At 44.9% G+C, this 21,544-nt stretch overlaps 1 protein-coding gene across 2 annotated transcripts in view; it reads left to right on the forward strand.

Moving 5' to 3' along the window:
• ENPP3 (ectonucleotide pyrophosphatase/phosphodiesterase 3) overlaps window positions 1–21,544 on the forward strand; it is a 352,328-nt gene that overhangs the window by 165,725 nt on the left and 165,059 nt on the right. For both annotated transcript variants that reach the window (XM_063917307.1, XM_063917306.1), the window contains exon 14: window positions 12,074–12,105. In XM_063917307.1, coding sequence (XP_063773377.1) covers window positions 12,074–12,105 — 32 coding nt within the window. The remainder of the gene's footprint in view (window positions 1–12,073; window positions 12,106–21,544) is intronic.

The following is a 21,544-nucleotide window of genomic DNA, read 5'->3' on the forward strand; positions in this document are numbered from 1 at the left end:
TTGGTTCACTGGAAAGGCTATGGTCTGGAGGAAAGGTCTTGGGTCCTGGATAAGGATCTACATGCCCCTAGACTCAAGAGATTATTCTTTCAGGAATTTCCTCAGAAACCTGGGTTTAGGGGTTCTTTAACCCTGCTCAAGTGGGGGGGTACTGTTAGGTGCCGCGGTCCATGGCGCCGCTCGGTCTGTTTCCGAGCGACAACCGCGGCCGCTGCACCTTCCTCCCTGCCCGCCCGGCGCCTAGCAACTGGGGACACCGTGCGAGCTGAGCCGCCAGGTCCCTAGCAACGCTAGGACGCCGAGCCGCCGGGTCCATAGCAACGGGGACGCCACAGGCGGACCGCGTTCCCCGTTGCAGTAATAATTATGCACACATGTTTCTCTGATCGTGCAGCAAGGCAGCTGCACATCATTTTTGTGTAATTAGGCTCTGTACTCTGATTGGAGGGTTCCCTGTTATATGCCTCCTCAGTGCCTCACACAAACGCCGGTGATAGCTTCCTGTTTGCTGTTCCTGCCTTGCAGAACTCTGTTCCTGTCAGCTGTATTTAGTGGATCTTGTTCCCTGCCCTTTTGAACCTAGGAGATCCGAAGCCGGTGCTGGGAATCCTTCTCGTCCTTGAGAACCTGTTGCTGTCATCTGGGGTTCTCGCCCGGTTTCTTGAGCAGCGGCATCTGCCGCGTGTTGCGGCCTATGCCGCTTAGGATTTACTTCTTTGAATTGGTGCATTTGCGGAGGTTTCCGCTTTCACTGTCCTCCCCGGAACTCGGCGGTGCCGTGTGGGGGAGTGGACAGTGGTTTTCTTTGTAAGTCTCTTCCTGTGGCGGCGTGCCGCACATACTTTAGTTTTAGGTTTTCCAGTAGCCCCTGGCCTTGTTGTTTAGTTAGAGGGCCCCTTGTTATTACCCTGTCTCAGTTCACTCTTTGTCTCTCCTTAAGACCTGAGGGGGCATCGGAGTTGGGCAGACTTAATCCGCCCTTCAAACGCGGCTGCCATGGGCCCAAGAAACCATAGTCTCGCAAGAGTGAATTGACAGCACGGGTAAAACAACGGCGGTAGGGTGCCAGGGGCTATTCCCATTCCGTTTCCCTTTCCCAGCATTACGTCCTGGTACTCAGGTCTCACCGTATAAGACCTCCCCTGACCTGAGTATCAGGATCATAACACTCACACTATTGATTTTATCTGTTTCAACCATCCGTGTGAACATTTTTATACTAGCATTATAGGATATTGGATCATAATGACTAGGCTGTTTACATTTGACTGGCTCATTAGAGTCACTCTTATTGCCAAATTGCTCTCTCAGTCTCAATTTACGTCCCAAACGATAATTATCAATCATCCAATTAAATGGATCATGTTTAGTTGTGGGGACAAAAGAGAGACCAAGTGACAATACAGACATTTCAGCATCATTCAAAGTGTATGAGGAGAGGTTAAAGACTGCACTTAAGTCCGTGGTTTCGGACCTCTTCTTTTTAGATTTCCTACCCCTCCTTTGTTGGCTCCTCGGCCTCCTCCTCTTAGGAAGGGGGGATATACATAATCGCCTGTCCCTAAAAAACGTTCCCTTCTGGTTTCATTAGAGTCAGTGGTTTCTCCCTCAGAGGATGATTGTACTGAAGAATTCTCCTCTTGAACATCTAGTCTCTGACGACGATATCTATAAGGACGTCTAGCTCGACTATCATTAGAATTTCTAAGTAACCACCTGTAAACATATATATATATATATATATATATATATATATATAAAAAGTTAGAAGATATTTTCTAATTTCAGTATTTGATGGGTTTTTTAAAAAGCAATATTGCAGTACTGCAACATTACATAGTTACATAGTGAGGTGGACAAGAGGCAAAATGCCCATCGGGTTCAACCTGTATCCGTATTAAGCAGGGCATATTATAATGCACCAGCCAAAATAATGGTTTCGTACCTATTGATAACTATATTTCGTATCACACCCATATACATAATGTCAATATATTAAATGCTATAGCCTTGGATATCTTTTTCAGCTAGAAAACTGTCCAATCCGTTTTTAAATGCATTTACAGAGTCTGCCATTATTATTTTCCCTGTCACGGAGTTACAAATCCTTATTGCCCTTACGATGAAGAACCCTTTCCTATGTTGTGTATGGAATTTTCTCTCCTCTAGCCTCAGTGAGTGCCCACGTGTCCTATACAGAGTTTTATTAATAAACAAATCCCCTGCTAACTCTTTGTATTGACCCTTTACATATCTGAAGATATTAATAATGTCTCCTCTTAGTCTCCTATTTTCAAGGGAATACAATTTTAACCCAATAAGCCTTTCCTTATACTCCAGTGTCTCTATCCCTTTAATCAGTTTAGTAGCTCGCCTTTGAACTCTTTCGAGCTCCCCGATATTTCTTTTTTTATAAAACGGTGCCCAAATTGAACACAATATTCCAGATGCGGACGTACCAATGATTTATACAGAGGCAGGATGACATCCTCGTCTCAATACCCTGTTTTATGCACGCAAGGACTTTACTTGCCTTCTTTGCTGCATTTTGACATTGTATACTGTTATTAAGGCTATTATCTTTGAGCACCCCAAATCTTTTTCCACTACTGCTACCCCTATATTTTCCCATTGAGAGTGTAGGATGCAAGTGTGTTTCTAATCCTAAACTGCATAACTTTAAATTTTTCAGCATTGAATCTCATTCTCTATTTAGACTCCCAAGCTTCAAGTTAAAATAAGTCATTCTGTAAAGACTCCACATCGATTTCTGAATTAATTACCTTACACAGTTTAGTATCATCTGCAAATATTGACACTGTGCTTTCCAGGCCTATTCCTAGATCATTAATAAATATGTTGAACAGTAGCGGTCCAGTTACGGAACTTTGTGGTATGCCGCTGACTACTGGTGCCCAGCTGGAGAACATTCCATTAACCACTACCTGTACCCGGTTATCCAGCCAATTTCCTATCCATGTAGAAATAGTATTTCCTAGTTCAAGTTCCCTTAATTTGATGATCAGCTTCCTATGAGGCACTGTATCGAAGGCTTTTGAAAAATCTAAAAAGACCATATCCACTGCTTTACCCTGGTCGAGATTATCGCTCACTTCCTCGTAGAAGCTAATTAAGTTAGTTTGACACAATTTGTCTCTCACAAACCCATACTGACTATTGCTAATAAACTTAGAATTCCACAGATAATCCTCTATGCTATCCCTCAAAATTCCTTCCAATATTTTACCCACTATAGAGGTTATATTAACAGGTCGATAGTTCCCAGGATGATTTTTAGATCCCTTTTTAAATAATGGCAGTACTTCAGCTATACGCCAATCCCTCATGACCATACCTGATCTAATTGAACTATAGAAAATCAAGTATAAGGGTTTTGCTAGCTGAGCCCTGAACTCCACAATAACCCTCGGGTGAAAGCCATCTGGGCTCAGTGATTTATTAATCTTTATGTTGCTTAGTCTCTCCCGGACATTCATTAATGTTACTTTGATTATTGATGTAGCAATTTCTGGTCACTAATACAGTATGTATTCTTTAAAATATTATCACCAAATTAATTTAGCTGAACCTGTGTGTTTTCGCACCACAAAGATTTTTTCTTACAGGAGATCTACTGTAAAAAATTATCGGCGAAACATCGGTAAAAATTGCAAAAATTTCCAGATTTCCTCTCCTGATGTTTTATTGCATCTAATTGGATATCCCCCTTATCTGATAATCTTTATCAGTATGGTCAGAAATGGTTGAGTTATCCATATATATTTACAGTGGTGTCTAATTAAGAAAACAACCCAACACATTTAGGGGGAGGGGGGGGGGGGGGGGGGGGGAGACAATTAGCCATGGTAATTTACCATGGGTTAATTGATCCCCCAGGGCTATTCAATTAGCTCTGAATAGAGAATGCCGGCAGCCCTCAGGTATTTTTTTTAAGTGTCTAAACAAGTATGGGAATATGAATTTAGTATAAGATCTATATTTATAACTACTTAAATTATTGGGATGCATGTTATGGGGCATCCTGGTCTGATGAGCGTAGCATAATATTGGAGGACAGCTTCACTCAATTCACCTGTGACGGGTAAATTACTAGGAGGTAAGAACAATCTCCTATGCTTTGAACTGGGGAACGGACGGTAGGTTTAAAAATCTCCCGCCCGCCAATGAAGGTTAGAGACATACATGAGGAGGAATTCGATTGGTCTCCTCACTGCATAAAATCCTGGCAAGAGGTGGGCGCCGCACACGAGAGCCCAGAGGAAGCTCTACCATAGAGTGAAATGCGCATTGGTTAGCCGTGTGCCGCCGATGCATGTCAAATGTTTAGCTCATTAATCACTTTTCCGCCCTGTACACCGTAATACCGTTTAGTACTTGGAGGAGATTTAATTGTAGAAAGCCTTGTTGTATGTGCACATTTAATATCTGTTAGCTGTCCACGTATCATCTTATGACACATGGCTATACTGAACAGCAGATAGCTGGAATAAGCAGAGTCAGCATACCTTGATTTTGAATATAACTGTCAGTAACTCTGTATGTACTGCTAATTTCTGTACACCGTATTATGGCCCTCATTCCGAGTTGTTCGCTCACAAGCCGATTTTAGCAGCATTGCACACGCTAAGCCGCCGCCTACTGGGAGTGAATCTTAGCTTCTTAAAATTGCGAACGAAAGATTCGCAATATTGCGAAAAAACTTCTCTGTGCAGTTTCTGAGTAGCTCGAGACTTACTCTGCCAGTGCGATCAGTTCAGTGCTTGTCGTTCCTGGTTTGACGTCACAAACACACCCAGCGTTCGCCCAGACACTCCTCAGTTTCTCCAGCCACTCCCGCGTTTTTCCCAGAAACGGTAGCGTTTTTTCCCACACGCCCATAAAACGGCCTGTTTCTGCCCAGAAACACCCACTTCCTATCAATCTCACTCCGATCGCCTGAGCGATGAAAAAGCCGTGAGTAAAATCCAAACTTCTTAGCAAATTTACTTGGCGCAGCCGCAGTGCGGACATTGCGCACTAAGCGGAAAATCGCTGCAATGCGAAGAAATTTACGTAGCGAACAACTCGGAATGACCACCCATGTGCTTGAAAGCCCAAGATCAGGGGCATTTGGAAATATATGGGAATAATTAATATTATTGATTCAAACGGACCCATATTAAATATATATGTATATCAACTACTGACTCCTGCAGATCTTATTGCAGCGTGTGTACAAGAACAATAAACAGCAGCCCATGCAGCAAACAGGGTATTGAATGTTAATAAATATATACACATAAACTGCTGATTCTTGCAAATCCTATCACAGCCTGTGTGCAGAGACAACAAACAGTAGTCCCTGCAGCAATCAATGTGTTGAATATACAGTATATGATTCATGAGAAATTAAGAACGCTGTGCATTAAAGCACAGAATCAGGGGTGAATGGAAACACATTGGGACATTTAACACAACTCATATAAACATACTGACATACTATCCAGTACATGCTTTCCCCGTTGTGGGATAAGGTCAGCAATTATAAGTGTGTAATTATATATACCTTTACTACGCAACTATATATATATAGGCACATAGATTGAAAATATCGAGGTATAAATATCATGCATAGCCAAGAAGCCTGGTATAAGTAATGCCTACACAATGTCCCTAGCATATAAATAAGGGCAGAGGGCTAGGAACTTGAATCGAAATATATATAGCAACATTTGTTGCCACTCTCTGCAGACAAGACTGAATTGATACATTATAAACACCAAAGGTGGGTACACACTAATAGATATATCTGCAGATCAATTGATCTGCAGATATATCTATGGACGGATCGAGCAGTGTGTTCAGCATACACACGGCTCGATCCGTCGGGGACTGACGTCATGAACTGGGCGGGCATGTACACACGCCCGCCCAGTTCAGCTGTCAATCACCGCCTGCCGCCGGAGCATGTGTACGGGCGGTCGGCCGACCGCCCCGTACACACACAGCGAAGCGCCAATATATCGGTAGATATATTGGCCGTCGGCTGTGCTGCGCAGCCGACGCGATACGTCTGTGAACGACGGAGTTCACAGACGTATCGGCCGTACACACTGGCCGACGGTCCCGCAATATATATCGGGCGTTCAAAAGAACGGCCGATATATCGACCAGTGTGTACGGGCCTCAAGGCTGTTATTAAACATTTGTTGCTATCTCCTACACACCAGGCAATACTATATTGAAAATAATTGTTAGTAGTATAAGAAAGTCAATAGACACATCATAGCGTTAAGGCTGTGATTGAAACGTTACATCTTATACTCATTCCTCCGACTCTTATGGTTAATCCATGAGATCAAAAATATACACTATAACACATATAATATGTGGAATACTATTCGTATATAGGTGCAAGTATTTTTTGTACATAGATATCTATGGCAAGGACAACAATATATTATTACCTATAGTGGATACACATATAAACGATTGGGGCTATCAACATTTGTACTCATCATAAGAGTATATTGAATATATAAGAAATAATAAGCGACACACGATTTGGTTTTAAGCATATTTTATTTCCACATAAGACAGAAATCTGTCTAATAAAGTTTTTTTTCTTCACGTTTTTCTATTTCTGTATGGTTTTAAATATTTCGCTTTAGTATGGCCAATAAGTAGGACATCATAATATCATAGGTGGAACGTTAGTTAGGAATGTTCCACGTGGATATTGGTTGTCTCTGTTTGAGAATATGTACTCAGTAATGAATCTATGAAATTGTTAAATTATTTTGTAAATGGGATGGAGTGCACCCTAAGAAACTGATCCCTGCACAAATTTTCTTTTCTATATATACTTTTGGATCAGTGGGTAGCAACCAATATTTACATACATATGTGTTATGCACATTAAGAACCAAATATATAATTCCCAATATTAAAATTTATTATTGTCACAAACCCCAGGTGCGGGATTTTCCTTTGTAAACGTGTCTAAACAAAAGCAAGAAAATATACTGAACAACTAGGGGGTTAACGGGTGTCACGACCCTATTAACACACAAATCCGTTAAGTTATGGGTGTTAGAAAGGGGGTTCGGATGAAACGGGTTGGAATTGATTAGCCTCAAGCGATAAAGCCCAAGGCTACCATCCTTTTTCTTCCCCATTAACTTAATGGGGCTAATTGAATTCGGCCCTAAAGCTGGTTACACACTAGCCGATTATCTTAACAATGTGGGCAAATCTGACGGATCGGAACAACACATCAGTACGGGCAGTATGGGTTGTGTAATGGTTAGCATTACTGCCTCACAGCACTGAGGTCATGGGTTCGATTCCCACCATGGCCCTAACTGTGTGAAGTTTGTATATTCTCATGTATAGATTGTAAACTGCACTGGGGCAGGGACTGATGTGAATGGCCAAATATTCTCTGTAAAGCGCTGCGGAATATGTGTGCGCTATATAAATAACTGGTAGTAATAATAATAATAACACATCATTAAAATCGTCTAGTGTGTATCCACTAGATCATTAATGATACACGCTCCCGTGGGTTGCTGCTCAAACTGGGCATGTCACTAGCCATGCAATGCTGCCAAATAGCATGGCCAGTCCCTCCCAACCCCCCCCCCCTCCACCGTCGCTCTGTCGCTGTTGACATTGGCAAGTGTGTATGCACATTTTGATGTCAGCACCCCGCCAGGTCCTGCCGCCGATATCCAGCTTTAGTATATACATTTATTTTTTCTTCCTTGAATAAATGTGGTGGAACCTCGCATTCCTAGAACTAAAATACTTGGGTATCAGTGTTTATTTATCATTAGCTGTGTTCCTAACAGTGCTTAAAGTGGTCCTAGAGAGGTGGTGGAACTCACCCACTCCCCACGGCGCCCATGTAATAAAGGTATTGCGTGTGCCATGGTTGCGCGCTGCTAAAAGGGGGTGTGGTCTCAAAAAGAAAGTGACGTGGTCACACAATAGTAATAATGCCCACAATAGTAGCACCCAAGTGGAAATTTTGAAGTGGGGGTATGGAAAAGTGAAGGTTGTGGCATTCAAAAGGGTCCCTCAAAAGGGGTTGTGGCATTCTGTGTAGTTTGCCACACCATATACCCCTTATACATATTATGCACCACAATAGTAGGACTCCTTACTGGTGCCCCTTTCACATTATACCACACAGTATGAGCTGAAATTCACATTATACCCAACAGTATGAGCCAAAATTCATATTATACCCAACAGCTTGAGTCGAAATTCACATTATTCACAATGGTATGAGCCGAAATTCAACTTATAGCACACGGTATGAGCCGAAATTCACATTATAGCAAATGGTATAAGCCAAAATTCACATTATAGCACATGGTATGAGCCGAAATTCACATTATAGAGTGACAGCAGGGACAGGGAGAGTGACAGCAGGGACAGGGAGAGTGACAGCAGGGACAGTGGGAGTGACAGCAGGGAGAGTGTCAAAGAGAGGGACCGCAAGGGCATACAGTAGGGACTAGGGAGAGAGAAAGGCAGCAATGTAAGATTACCTGTTTAGCAGCGGCGGTGGTCTGTGGTGCGGTGGATGAATAGGATGTGGTAGGCGTGGGGTGGAGGAGGCTGTAGGCCTCAGAGATAGTGCGGAGGAGGAGGCTGTGGGCATGCAGAGGTCCGAGGGCGGGTTGGCAGAGGAGGCTGAGGGCGGCTGCAGCAGATCTGGGACCAGGCTGGCTTTATTATCCCTGCCGCTGCATCTAGCGCCTGTGACCACGGCGCTAATATTTAAAAACTGCTGCAGACCGGCAACCAGTCAGCGACAAATTTGAACTAGTAACACCGCGGTCACAGGAGCTCGATGCGGCGGCAGGGATAATAAAGCTGGCCTGCTCCCAGATCCGCTGCAGCTGGGAGTCTGGAACCAGGGCTTCCGGTGCAGTGGCGATGGTAGGGGCGGAGGGACGGAGGGCAGACCGGGAGCTCAGCTACTTTGTCGGCCCTGCAGTGCTCGAAGATGTGCCGTTATACCACACCGTTATATACCGGCCCACTTTGAACACTGGTAGCACGCCGTAATACACATACAGTAATGCCCACAGCAGTAGCACCCCTTATACAATGCCCACAGTAGTAATGCCCCTTATGCAATGCCCACAATAGTAGTGCCCCTTATGTCCCCAGTAGTGGTGCCCCTTATGAAGTGCCCCCTTTACAATGCCCTCATTAGTAGTGCACCCCATTAGTAATGCCCTTAATGGTAATGCCCCTGTGTAGTATTGCCCCCAGTAGTGATGTTGCCTGTAGTAATGCCCCCAGTCATTTGGCCCCCTGTATATTAGCCCCAGTAGTTATGCCCCAACTGGTAATGCCCCTGCAGTTATGACCCCAGTAGTTTACTCCCCCCTTTTGTTTAGCCTCCCAGTAGTAATGCCCCCAGTAGTTTAGTGCTCATGCAGTTTGCCCCATGTAGTTTAGCCCTGCCCCCTGTAGTTTAGCCCCCAGTTGTAATGCCCCCTGCAGTTGTGCCCCCAGTTGTTTAGCCCCTGTAGTTTAGCCCCCATGTAGTTTGCCCCCAGTAGATAGCCACTGTTAGTAATGCCCCCAGTAGTTTGCCCCCTTGTAGTAATGCCCCCCTGTAGTTTGCCCCCTGTAGTCTCATACCATGTGCTATAATGTGAATTTCGGTTCACACTGTTGGGTATAATGTGAATTTCGGCTCATACTGAAGGCTACTATTGATGCATCCTAGTCTTCCATAACACCTCAGTAGTGCCACAGGCTGATAGAATCCATGCCATGTCACACTGAGGCAGTAATTCATGCAAAAGGGGCCCAAACCAAGTACTGAGTACATATGCATCATTATACTTTTCAGAGGGCTGACATTTCTTTATCTAAAATCCTTCTTTTATTGATTTTATGTAATGTTCTAATTTTCTGAGATTTTGGATTGGGTTTATCTTAAACTGTAAACCACAATCATCAAAATTCTAACAAATAAAAGCTTGAAATATCTTGCTTTGCATGTAATGAGTCTATATAATAATTAGTTATGTTAGTTTCACCTTTTAAGTTGAATTACTGAAATAAATGAACTTTTGCACGATATTGTAAATTTCACCTGTATATGTAATATGCATGTCAGTAGTACACATAGTACAAGAATGCTTCCTTGCATGCTGTAGATTTGAGGCTTTGGAGTTTCTTATGTTTGGAGAAGTAGAATGGGCAGACAAGCCTGAGTACAGTAATGACAAATACATCCCCCGGAGATGCAATCTAATTACATTTGTATGCATATTCAGATACACTTCTGAGAAGATGTACTGTATATTTTGCTGGTACTGGAGATTTAAAAGATATAGGATGTTCGTAGCACACTCTGGTATGAAACCAGGATTTTTCTTAGAGACCCTCCCATCACTCTTAATAGCGCTAATTAGTGGTTGTGACGTATTCCCATCTCTCTGTAGGTTTATGGAGTACTTACAGGTGTTATCTGTTGCTCTATGATACTGTACAAATTATCCTTATTTATGTTCCTCCTTGTACCATGCACTATGTTTTGTATCTATTACATTATGTCTTTCCTAATTATTATTCACAATGTTCCTGTGCTTATTGTTATTTTCGTTAAAGAAATGCTTCAATAAAGAAAGAAATGTTTAAAAAAAAAAAAAGATATAGGATGATGACGCTAACAGCACTAAATACTTGTGTTAATTTTTTTTTGTGCTCCTCTACAGAGGAGCATGGAGAGAAGACACAGCTCATCACTGTGGTGACAGGGCTGGGTGCTTCAGGTCATTAAGCCCTCATAGAATCATGTCATATCGGCCCCCTCCCCACGGACCCATAGTTCCTGACATTACATTCCCTATCCTGCCCATTTCACTAGGAAGTGGGCAGGATGCTGGAGTGCCACCCACTCTTCCGGATGTCCGGGGGAACTAACTGAAAAATCCTGAGTCTCCCAGCTGTACCGGGAGAGTAAGTAAGTATGCAGCACTATGTAAACACGTCTAGTTGGTTATTTGTATTTTGTCCAATCCAAATGATAGGTACAGTACTTGATTCAATAGCGTCACAGATATTTTATGCCAAGTTGAAGCTGAGGCCAGCTTTTCTTTTGCATAATGTTAAAGCCCACAGCTAATAAGAGGAGGGGGCAGGTGTGTGTTGTGTGACCTACCATTTTGATAGGCAGGAGGGCGAATATTGGTGTAGTTTCTATAGACGCAAAGCAAGCACCCATGTTCATCTCTGTTTCTGCTCCATCAGACAACTGCCCCCTTACCCATACATGAAAACATCTGGTGGAGCTGCCCCACCTATATCAGCACAGTTGAGCATTGTGTGTGTTTGCTGCGTACATATATTTAAGCACTCATACCTCAGTAACTGCCTTATTTATAAACTGTTTAAATAGCCTATTAGAAAGAAAAGATAACTTATCTTTTACCAGAATTCTGATAGAAACATAGGGGGGTCATTCAGATCTGATCGCTGCTGTGCGTCTTCGCACAGCGGGCGATCAGGTACTATCTGCACATGTGTGTGCACTGCAACATGCACACGTGTCGGTCAGCTGCAAAGGGCATCGCTAGTCAGCGACGGGATGGGGCGAAAAATCTTCACGCGGGCGTTCGCAAGGTGATTGACAGGAGGAAGCCATTTGTGGGTGGTAATTAACCGTTTACTGGGAGTGTCCAGAAAAACGCAGGCATGTCCAAGCATGTCCAGGAAGGGTGTCTGACGTCAGGGCCGGCTCCGAGCAGCCTGGTGTGATTGCACTGTAAAAGTAAGTCCTGGGCTGCACACACACTGGATTTTGGCAGCTCAGCGTACACATAGGATCGTGCACTTGCACAGCGAATATACACTCCCCCTGGAGGCGGTGACTATCAGCAAAATTATCAGCCCAGTGATCAGATCTGAATGACCCCCATAGTTCTCCCAGTAGTGGGTTTCTCATATACACATATACAGTATGACTGTGCCTAAAGAAAGCTTGTATAATATAATAAAGTGATTATTACTGATATGTTTTTTTTTTGTTTTTTTACAGTTGATTCTGAAGGGGTAGTGAAAAATCTCACTGTAAGTATTTTATTATTTAATTTTAAATACATATGTTACGTTTGCAATATACCAATAGACTACTCTAAAGGACAGCAATTAATACCTTCTACAGATGTAACATTGGGGCAGATGTACAGTATTAAGCTTGGAGAAGAGATAAAGAAGGGATAAAACAGTGATAAGTGGAAGGTGATAACGCACCAGCCAGTCAGCTCCTAACTGTCATATTTCAAATCTGTAATGATTGGCTGCTGCGTTATCACCTTCCACTTATCACTAGTTTATCACTTCTTTATCCCTTCTCCAGGCTAATACATCTGCCCCATTGCCCCAATTGTCTAGTCAGTCTTGTTTATCAAAATGCCCCTTTCTTGAGGGATAAGGTTGGGGAAAAAAATCTTTTCTTTCTCATTTAGATGTAAGTCATTTTCATGACACACCTCTCAGAGGGTCTGGGACTGAGGGTCAACAGCACAAAGGTCGACACACCTTAGGTCGACGCCAATTGGTCGACACACCTTAGGTCGACATGGACAAAAGGTCGACAGGAACAAGGTCGACATGGAAAAAGGTCGACATGAGTTTTTTGTGTTTTTTTGGTGTCGTTTTCTTCGTAGAGTGACCGGGAACCCCAATTAGTGCACCGCTTCGCTCGCCATGCTTCGGGCATGGTGCCTTCGCTCCGCTACTGCTTCGCTTGGCACACTTTACCGTTCCAATCGTAGTCCACGTGGATCGTTAAGTATGAAAAGGTTAAAAAAAAGAAAAAAAATCGTGAAAAACTCATGTCGACCTTGTTCCTGTCGACCTTTTGTCCATGTCGACATTTTGACCATGTCGACCTAAGGTGTGTCGACCTTTGTGCTGTCGACCTGGAGTCCGGATACCCCTCTCAGATGTAGCAGTACAGGTAGATTTATTTGTTGAAGAAAAGACTCTGATATTTGCAGGATTTGTTTGTGTATTGTGTTTTACGAGAGGTTCCGTATACTGAAAGTGGTAACAAGAAACCTTGTTTAAAAAGCATGTAGCCATAGGGATCAATGCGCCTTATAACCGGGATAATGGCAGGGAGATGGCAATGATGATCCATGTGAAGGTATGTATCTCTGATTTATTTTCCCCCCCCCCCCCCCAAGAATGTAATATCTACATAATGGGGGTAAGGTGCAATTAGGGAGATTGCAGGACTATTCGGGGAGTCAGGAAGATTGCTACCATTTCATGGAGTCTCCTGCAGAATAAGGGAGGGTAGGTAACTATGCCAGAATGTAATTCTATACAACAAGGAACATAAGAAATGATCTTCAAAGAAGAAACAATGGCAGATCCTGTCCCATGTAAAAGGAGAGAGAGAAAAGACCACATGGGGGAGTATAAAGGCAGTGGCCTCACTAGGGGTGTGCAGACAGCATTGGGTGGCTGAGCTGCTCTGCTATTTTGGTATCACCCCCTCGGATGTTGTCAGAGAGCAGCAGTGAGACCAGGAAGAGAGGCTGGGGATTGTCCTGCATGATGAAAACGGAGGCATGACACGTGGCCACACCCCCAAAATGACATACACTCGTGTGCATGGCTTTACAGACACAAAGTCACGCCCCCATTCATGAGTGTGTGCACCTTTGTCACATGCAAGAAGTCTTGTAATGGGGCTGACAGGGTAAGTAGGCACACTGGGCGACACCCACCTTGGTGATGCCACTGGATAAATGATAGAAGAAAGGACATGTGGTCGTGGGTGTGGTATGTTAAGTCAACAGTTAACATGTTTACATACATCGGATTGACGTGAGATTATCAACATAGTCAAAATGATGGCATGCAACATGTTGATAGTCAGTTTTCCATCAGAAAGTGTGGGGCTCAGTGGAGATGTAGCATGAAGCCTTGGCCCCAAGGGCAAGCACATGCTATGATGACACCCCCACCCACCTACACACACACACACACGGGCGGATCCAGAAGAAAATGATAGGGGGGGCACCATGGAAGGGGCAAGTACATTTGCGTGCGGCTTCGGTGCATTTGAGGTGGCGCTTCTTATACAATGCCCACAGTTGTAGCGCTCATTATGCAATGTCCACTGTACTGGTAGTGCCCCTTATATAGACCCCATATTAGTGGTGCCCCTTTTGCAATGCCTGTATTGCCCCCAGTAGATGACCCCCAGTAAAAATGTCCCTCAGTAGCTGCCCCCAATAGATGACCCCCCAGTAGTAATGCCCCCAGTAGATGCCCTCCCAGTAATAATGCCCCCAGTAGCTGCCCCCAATAGATGACCCCCCAGTAATAATGCCCCCTATGAGTTTGCCCCAATAGATGACACCCCTGTAGTAATGCCCCCAGTAGATGGCCCCCAGTAAAAATGTCCCCCAGTAGCTGCCCCCAATAGATGACCCCTCAGTAGTGATGCCCCCAGTAGATGCCCCCCAGTTATAATGCCCCCCCCAGTAGTAATGCCCCTTGTTGATGCCCCCCCAGTAGTAATGTCCCCCGTAGTTTGCCCCCAGTAGATGCCCCCGCTGCATTAAGGAAGAAAAAAAACATACTTACCGAGCCCCATTCCTGCTTCCAGGCCGCTACAGTCCTCCTCCTCCCTGGGCGTCCGCTCTTCAGTCAGCACTATGAGAGAGATGTCATGACTGACGTCTCTCCCATAGCGCACGGCGCACAGTGACAGCGCCGGAAGCCGGAGCTCAGTACTGAGCTCCTGCCTCCGGCTGCCGCTGTGCAGGGAGACGGGCGCCCGCTGGTAACACAATCTCAGCGGGCGCCCGTCATCTCCCTGTGCCGCGCCAGGGAAGGGGGGGGGGACGGGGGACAGAAGGCCACAAATGACAGGGGGGGCACGGGCCCGAGTGCCCCCCCCCCCTGGATCCGCCACTGCACACACACACACAAGTAAGAGGGGTGGTGGCGCGGTGCGTGTAGTGCCTGCTGCCGTGCAGGTGTAGGTTCACCACTTACCAGGCGCCGCACTCTCTCACCTTCAGGTGCCGGAACCTTCAACGGACCTGGAAATCTTCAGTCGGACGCGGACACGATGACCTAGGAGGAAGGAGATTGCTGAGTGCCGTCCTCCTGGCTGTGGACCGAAACGCCCTACGGAACCGAGGGAAATAGCGCTTTCGGGCTAGGTGAGGGTCATCCCACGCGTACGCCTCAGAGCCCGAATTTCACCTATTGGCACTCTCGCACCAGGTGGAAATTCTACCTTGCACTGGTGTGCAGGGCTCACCGTTCGCCCTGAAGGAAGGGAAACAGATAGGGACAAACACAGAAGGAACACACAGACGGATGTTACTCACCGTCCTACGCCTTGTACTCCGATCTTCTCCACTTTCAGGTCCCTGTAAGGAGGCAAAGAGAAACAGCCGTGCAGGGCCTAACTCTAACCTAGTGTGCATCCGCTACACTAGCTACATAAACAAAGCCCTCAAGCTGTCTCAAGTGTGGGTGGTGCAACACAAACTATGCACAAACTCTAAAACAACATCAAACGGTGCTGTTCCTTTATATCCCTACCTGCACTCTGGGGGGTGGACGCCGCACAGCCTACCCAGCTCCTGTACCCTCCTTTATGTGGGGCTCAGGCCATGCGAGCCTGCCTATACACGTGGGGGTGGCCTGGGCCTAGCGCCCAGTGCCACCCTTATTCACCTTCGGGGGAAACCTCTTATTGCCTGGGCCTATCGCCCCCTATTTGCGCACGGGCCCACGGCCCGACATTACCCACGGGCCTAGCGCCCGCCTAACTTGTCACTCGTTGGGTGACCTGGGCCTAGTACCCAGTGTTACCTTATATGCACCTAAATTGCCTGTTATGCCCCTCGGGCCTAATGCCCGCCTACCGCGCTGTTGAGGTGGCTTGGGCCTAACGCCCAAACCACCAAATCGAATGATGACCCCCAAACTCCTATCTGCGCCACAGGCCTAGTGCCTGAACTGTGCCCCGGGCCTAAGGCCCGTCCCTGATGGTCTAGGGAGGAAGAGGGGAGGGGGGTGGAAGTTGCCTACTGAGGCCTCACCTGCACCGGGGGTCTCCGGCGCCCTCTTCTGCCGCTGACCCATCCTGGCCAGCGGCGCCACCTCTGCTCTTCCATGTCCAGCCGCCGCTGGACATCTTCCTTCAGGAGCCCGATGTCTTCTGGCCTCTTCAACGGCCACCGGAGCTTCACCGCTCTTCGGCGCGGCCTCCCGTCCTCTTCTCCTGGCTGCGTCTTCTCTCTTCTCCCGCCCGTCTTCTTCCGCGCGCCCTCGGTCTTCGGCTACCGCCCGGTGTCTGACGTAAGATGCCGGAGACGGGGCCTATGACGCGGCGAGCGCAGATTGGCTCGCCGCACCTGTCTGTGATTGGCAGCCGCTCCGGGAGCCGCGATTGGCTCCCATAGGTCGCCAACATTTAAACGCCTCCGCAGCCTCCGGTCCGGTGCAGGGAAAAGTGTAATCCCTGCACCGGACACCCGCCGCTCCTGCACACTGACAGGCGCTATGGACAGACAAGCTGTCCCAGCGCTGTCAGAGACGCCCTCCCGCAGGGGACACAGATCCCCTGCGTGCTGTAGCTGGGATGTGTCCTGGGGAACAGGACACATCTCCACACACACACACACACACACACACACACACACACACACACACACACACACACACACACACACACAATACTGACATGAACCACATGCCCCTCCTCATTCAGACATTACCACCACCTACCTATAGTGTTGGAATAAGTTATTACATTGAACTGCAACATTACCTAATCCTATATATTAAAAGGCTAACGCTGCTCCGCGCCTCCATGGGGGAATTCAAATGTTTTGCGCAATGGCGGCCACTAGATGGCTCTCAATGGAGCAATTCAAGTGTTGCACAGCCACCGATGCTGACATTGCAGTTATGTTGTTCCATCATTTTGACAGGTTGGTGACTAGTTTTCAATATTTTGCCCAATGACAATATGAAAAAAGGACAAATCAACTTCTCATGTCACTTAGAGAACTAGCATCTCCTTTACAGATAACTTACCCAAAATGTGCCCACGTGTATTTGTAGGATTCCCACTAACTGAATAGTAAGAGCTGATTTCATATTATACTCTGGAGTGAAAGCTATCTGTGTGTTTGCACAAACGTATTATTTACTTAGATCAGAGATCATGTTTTATAACCTTTGTTTGCCATGTCCTGGAGTCTGTTAGATATGTGGGCTGTGAGCCAGCGCTTGCACTAGGTTACAGGAATATATCTATTTTCTAATAAGTGTTTGTAACATGTGTGACGTATAGAGTGATTCTCTAGACAAAAAGTACTGTACATTTTTTTTTCTATTGTGTTCATTTATACGTTTTATATTTTACACCCATAACCATACAATAAACAGAATAAACAAGAGACATGACAAATGTTTAGCAGTATAAGGAATAATTTAGCTTTCCAGTATATATGAAAACAGGAAAATAAAAAGAAAATAAGAAATGTGAGAAATCCAACATAAAACACATCATATTAAACACATGCCAAAAAATGGAGATACAAGGCTTTAATAAGGGACTCAATATCATGCATGGCCAGCAGGTACCATGGCTGGGATGTAATGAAGTCCGAGTTCTGCGGCCACGCAGACTTTTTTTTAAGGTGGAATCATGTACAAGGCTAAACCGTGCCTTGTACATGACTGCCCCTTTAACAAAACGTCTTAGTTCTTCCAGAATCCCGCATGGCCGCCATACTCGGACTTCATTACATCCCAGCCCATATATGAAGAAACAGTATGGAAAGAAGAAAGTGGGATAAGTACTTTGCAAATAAACAAAGGCAGGCAAGTAGTAGCCACCACCATACATAGAGACTGCGTACACAAAACACCCCTTTAGGCATGACAGTAATGACACAGCAACCTGAAGGAACAGTTCAGGTCCACCCACCACAAAACCAAGAGAATAATAGCTGTTGGCATGGTGACTAAAAGTTTAACTCTGCCACTAGGATCAGCCTAAATAGGGGATACACCAGCACCTAACCAGGCCGCTCTGATATCAATGTCAGCTCAAGGCAGGCATATAGCAAACATATCAGAATAATATAAATGAAACTAACAAAGTACACATCTGTCATTAGCTCTGAAACATGGACGTAAAAACATAACAAAAAACAACTTCCCCCCCGATATACCCCCCATCTCTGTATACCCCCAAATACAGCATACCTGGATCCCTAAACAAACCCCTTCGCCCTAGCTACAATACAATTCACTACCAAACCCCCAACACAATAAAATAAGGGCATATAACCTAAGTCCGTGGTGCATCCAGCTAGGAGTAAAGGGGCACCAAAGAGACTCTGAAAGATAATAAAGACAAACATCCTAATAGATACTGTAACTAAACAGTCAAATAACAAATAGAAAACAAGGAAGATAGTATCACCAATCAAACCCTGAGGGCAATTGAATACCGGCAAATGAGAAAAATATGTACACAGGATATGACACTAAGAAATCATTCAACCAGCACCCAAGAACAGATGTGGACAATAGAGCATTGATAAAACAGGCAGGCATAATCAAACAAGGGTGATAACGCAAGTGCCCTTAAGTCAGTCAAGGGGGGATTGACCTTCTTAGTTCTGTTGTTCACCCTATTTTAATAGCTTTAATTTGATACCACAATTATAGGTAACTGCTGGAAAAAATTTAAGAATAATATACAGTTGATGAACTAACCTTTTTAATGAATCTCTTGACTGATTAAAGACAATGGAGCAATACATTGTTCACACATGGGAAGGGCTGGGATGGATATGCTGGCTGTCGGGATGGCGACGGTCAGAATACCAACCACGGCATACCGATGTCGAGAATCCCGACAGGGGGAAGGTAAGTGTAATTACTAATTCTCCCAATGGCCCCCTAACCTTAACCCTCCCTTACAGCAGCCTAAACCTAACCCCCCATCCCCCTGCAGCCTAATCCTCTCCAGTGGTGCCTGAACATAACCTCCCCTCCCCACAGCCTATACCTAATCTACCCTCCCCGCAGCCTAACCCTAACTCAAGTCCCCCCCGGGATTCCGTTTCCAGGATAGTGATCATAGTCGGGATGTCGGTGACCGCATTCCGAGTAGTGTCGGGAATCCGGCGTCAGTATTTTGACTACTGGCATCCCGACCATGGGGATCCCGATCGGATCCCTATGGTGATATAGGGATATTTATCAGAGTACGTATTTATCGGTACTAATACAAGAAGGGGTTTACCTCCAGCCTAAATATTTTTTATCACTGATGATAATTATGGACCATGAAAGCTTCCCCATGCTTTTTACATCGAGAAACCTATTTAACAAATATTTCAGGATGGGGATAACAGGTAATAATAATGCAATACAATACACTAGTACAGTATTTATTCAATTTGTAAACATAAACAATTTTGTTTGTTGTTTTTGTTAATAGTGAAACTGAGGCCTGAACCTCAGCTCCACTACCTCAGGCCACCTGCATATGCTGGCCTGGAGAACTGGTCAGTTACCTCAGTTACCTATTACTGCTTTGGGCCAGAATCCCTCAGCTGCTTTGTGATGTATGTACAGTATATATATATATATATATATATATATATATATATATATATATATATATATATATATATAAATAAAACAACATTTATATTGATAATTATTCCCATTTAGAGAGGATTCTATTTATTTTATTACTTATGAATGAGTACGGTATGTCCCTTGATCCTTGCAATAACAGGCAGCACCACAAGAGGTCATTGGATTCTGCTAAATACTTTGCACAGCCCTAGTGTAAGAGGGAGAGCAGTATGTATGTACAGTACATTGTGCTTGATTTCTTTTTGTATGAAATCATATTCTGAGTGATACAACACAGACGGGATCCGGTCTGAAGATCGACACTGTCTAGGTCGACAATGTTTCGGTCGACCACTGTAGGTCGACAGTCACTAGGTCGACAGGGTTGGAAGGTCGACAGGGTTTCTAGGTTGACATGTGCTAGGTCAACAGGTCAAAAGGTCGACATGAGTTTACGGGAAAAAAATCATTTTTTTTACTTTTTCATACTTAACGATCCACGTGGACTACGATTGGAACGGTAATCTGTGCCGGTCACTCTACGAAGAAAACGACACCCCCAAAAAAACAAAAACCTCATGTCGACCTTGTGACCTGTCGACCTAGCACATGTCGACCTAGAAACCCTGTCGACCTTCCAACCCTGTCGACCTAGTGACTGTCGACCTATAGTGGTCGACCTAAACATGGTCGACCTAGACACTGTCGATCTAATGATCCACACCCACACAGACGTCTGCAACACACCATTTACTTTTACTTTACCGATGTACCTATTGCCTGTGAATATATTATAAACTCATGCTATATTAAAAGTTTCAAATATATACTCGAGATATATTATAAACTCATGCCATCCCTGTATAACTTTAGAGAGAGTCAGTGGTGCAAGTAGAAATTTTTTCTTAGTGGTACTGATAGTAAAAATGAGCATGGTCACGGGTCATAAGGGGGTGTGGTTGCACAAAACTAGGGGAGTGGCTACATGACAATAGGGGCATGGCCACATAATGCCACACACCATAGTGACCTGTACACATTATGCCAAACACTGTAATGCCCATTACACATTATGCCAAACACCGTAATGCTTATAACACATTATGCCACACACCGTAATGCTCTTTACACATTATTCCAGACACCGTACCACCCATTACACATTATTCCACACACCGTAATGCCCATTACACATTATGCCACACACCGTAATGCCATTACATATTATACCACACACCATAATCCCTATTACATATTATGTCACACACAGTTATGCCACTGACACCATTTTACAAACATGCCCCTTATAAATTATGCCCCAGTGGTGGGCTGGTTGTACTGCGTACCACAACCATATTTCTTAATGGTACTCCGTAGCACCCGGTACCACCCTACTTTCAACACTGGAGAGAGTATTAATATGGAGTCAAATCCGCCATTCTCTAAGATACATACAAAAATTGAGAGACTTACAATGAACCTACATTTTTATATATACTTATATATACAAAGTGGTCAAAAAAATGATTATATTAGCAGGATTCCTCACCTTGGCTCCCCACTGTTTGCAAGATGCAGCCAACCCAGATACTTATTATTGGGCATAGTTACTAATATACTGTATGCGGCTTGCCTCCGAAGTGAAGAATTTCTTATTTACCTGTATGTCTTATTACTGAGTCGCTGGGATGGACTGCTGTTGATCACTTTACTTTCAGCTTCAGTTAGCTGCTGCGTTTGTGCCTGCGCTGATGTTTGGTGGCGCCTGTGTTAGCAGGCATCAGCGGGAGCAGTGGCGGGCTGGGCCCAGGGGCAGGGTGACATCTGATCCCAGGGCCCATATACTATTAAGTATTTGGGA

Source organism: Pseudophryne corroboree, chromosome 4 (genome assembly GCF_028390025.1).
Source record: "Pseudophryne corroboree isolate aPseCor3 chromosome 4, aPseCor3.hap2, whole genome shotgun sequence".
NCBI classification, from domain to species: Eukaryota; Metazoa; Chordata; class Amphibia; order Anura; family Myobatrachidae; genus Pseudophryne; species Pseudophryne corroboree.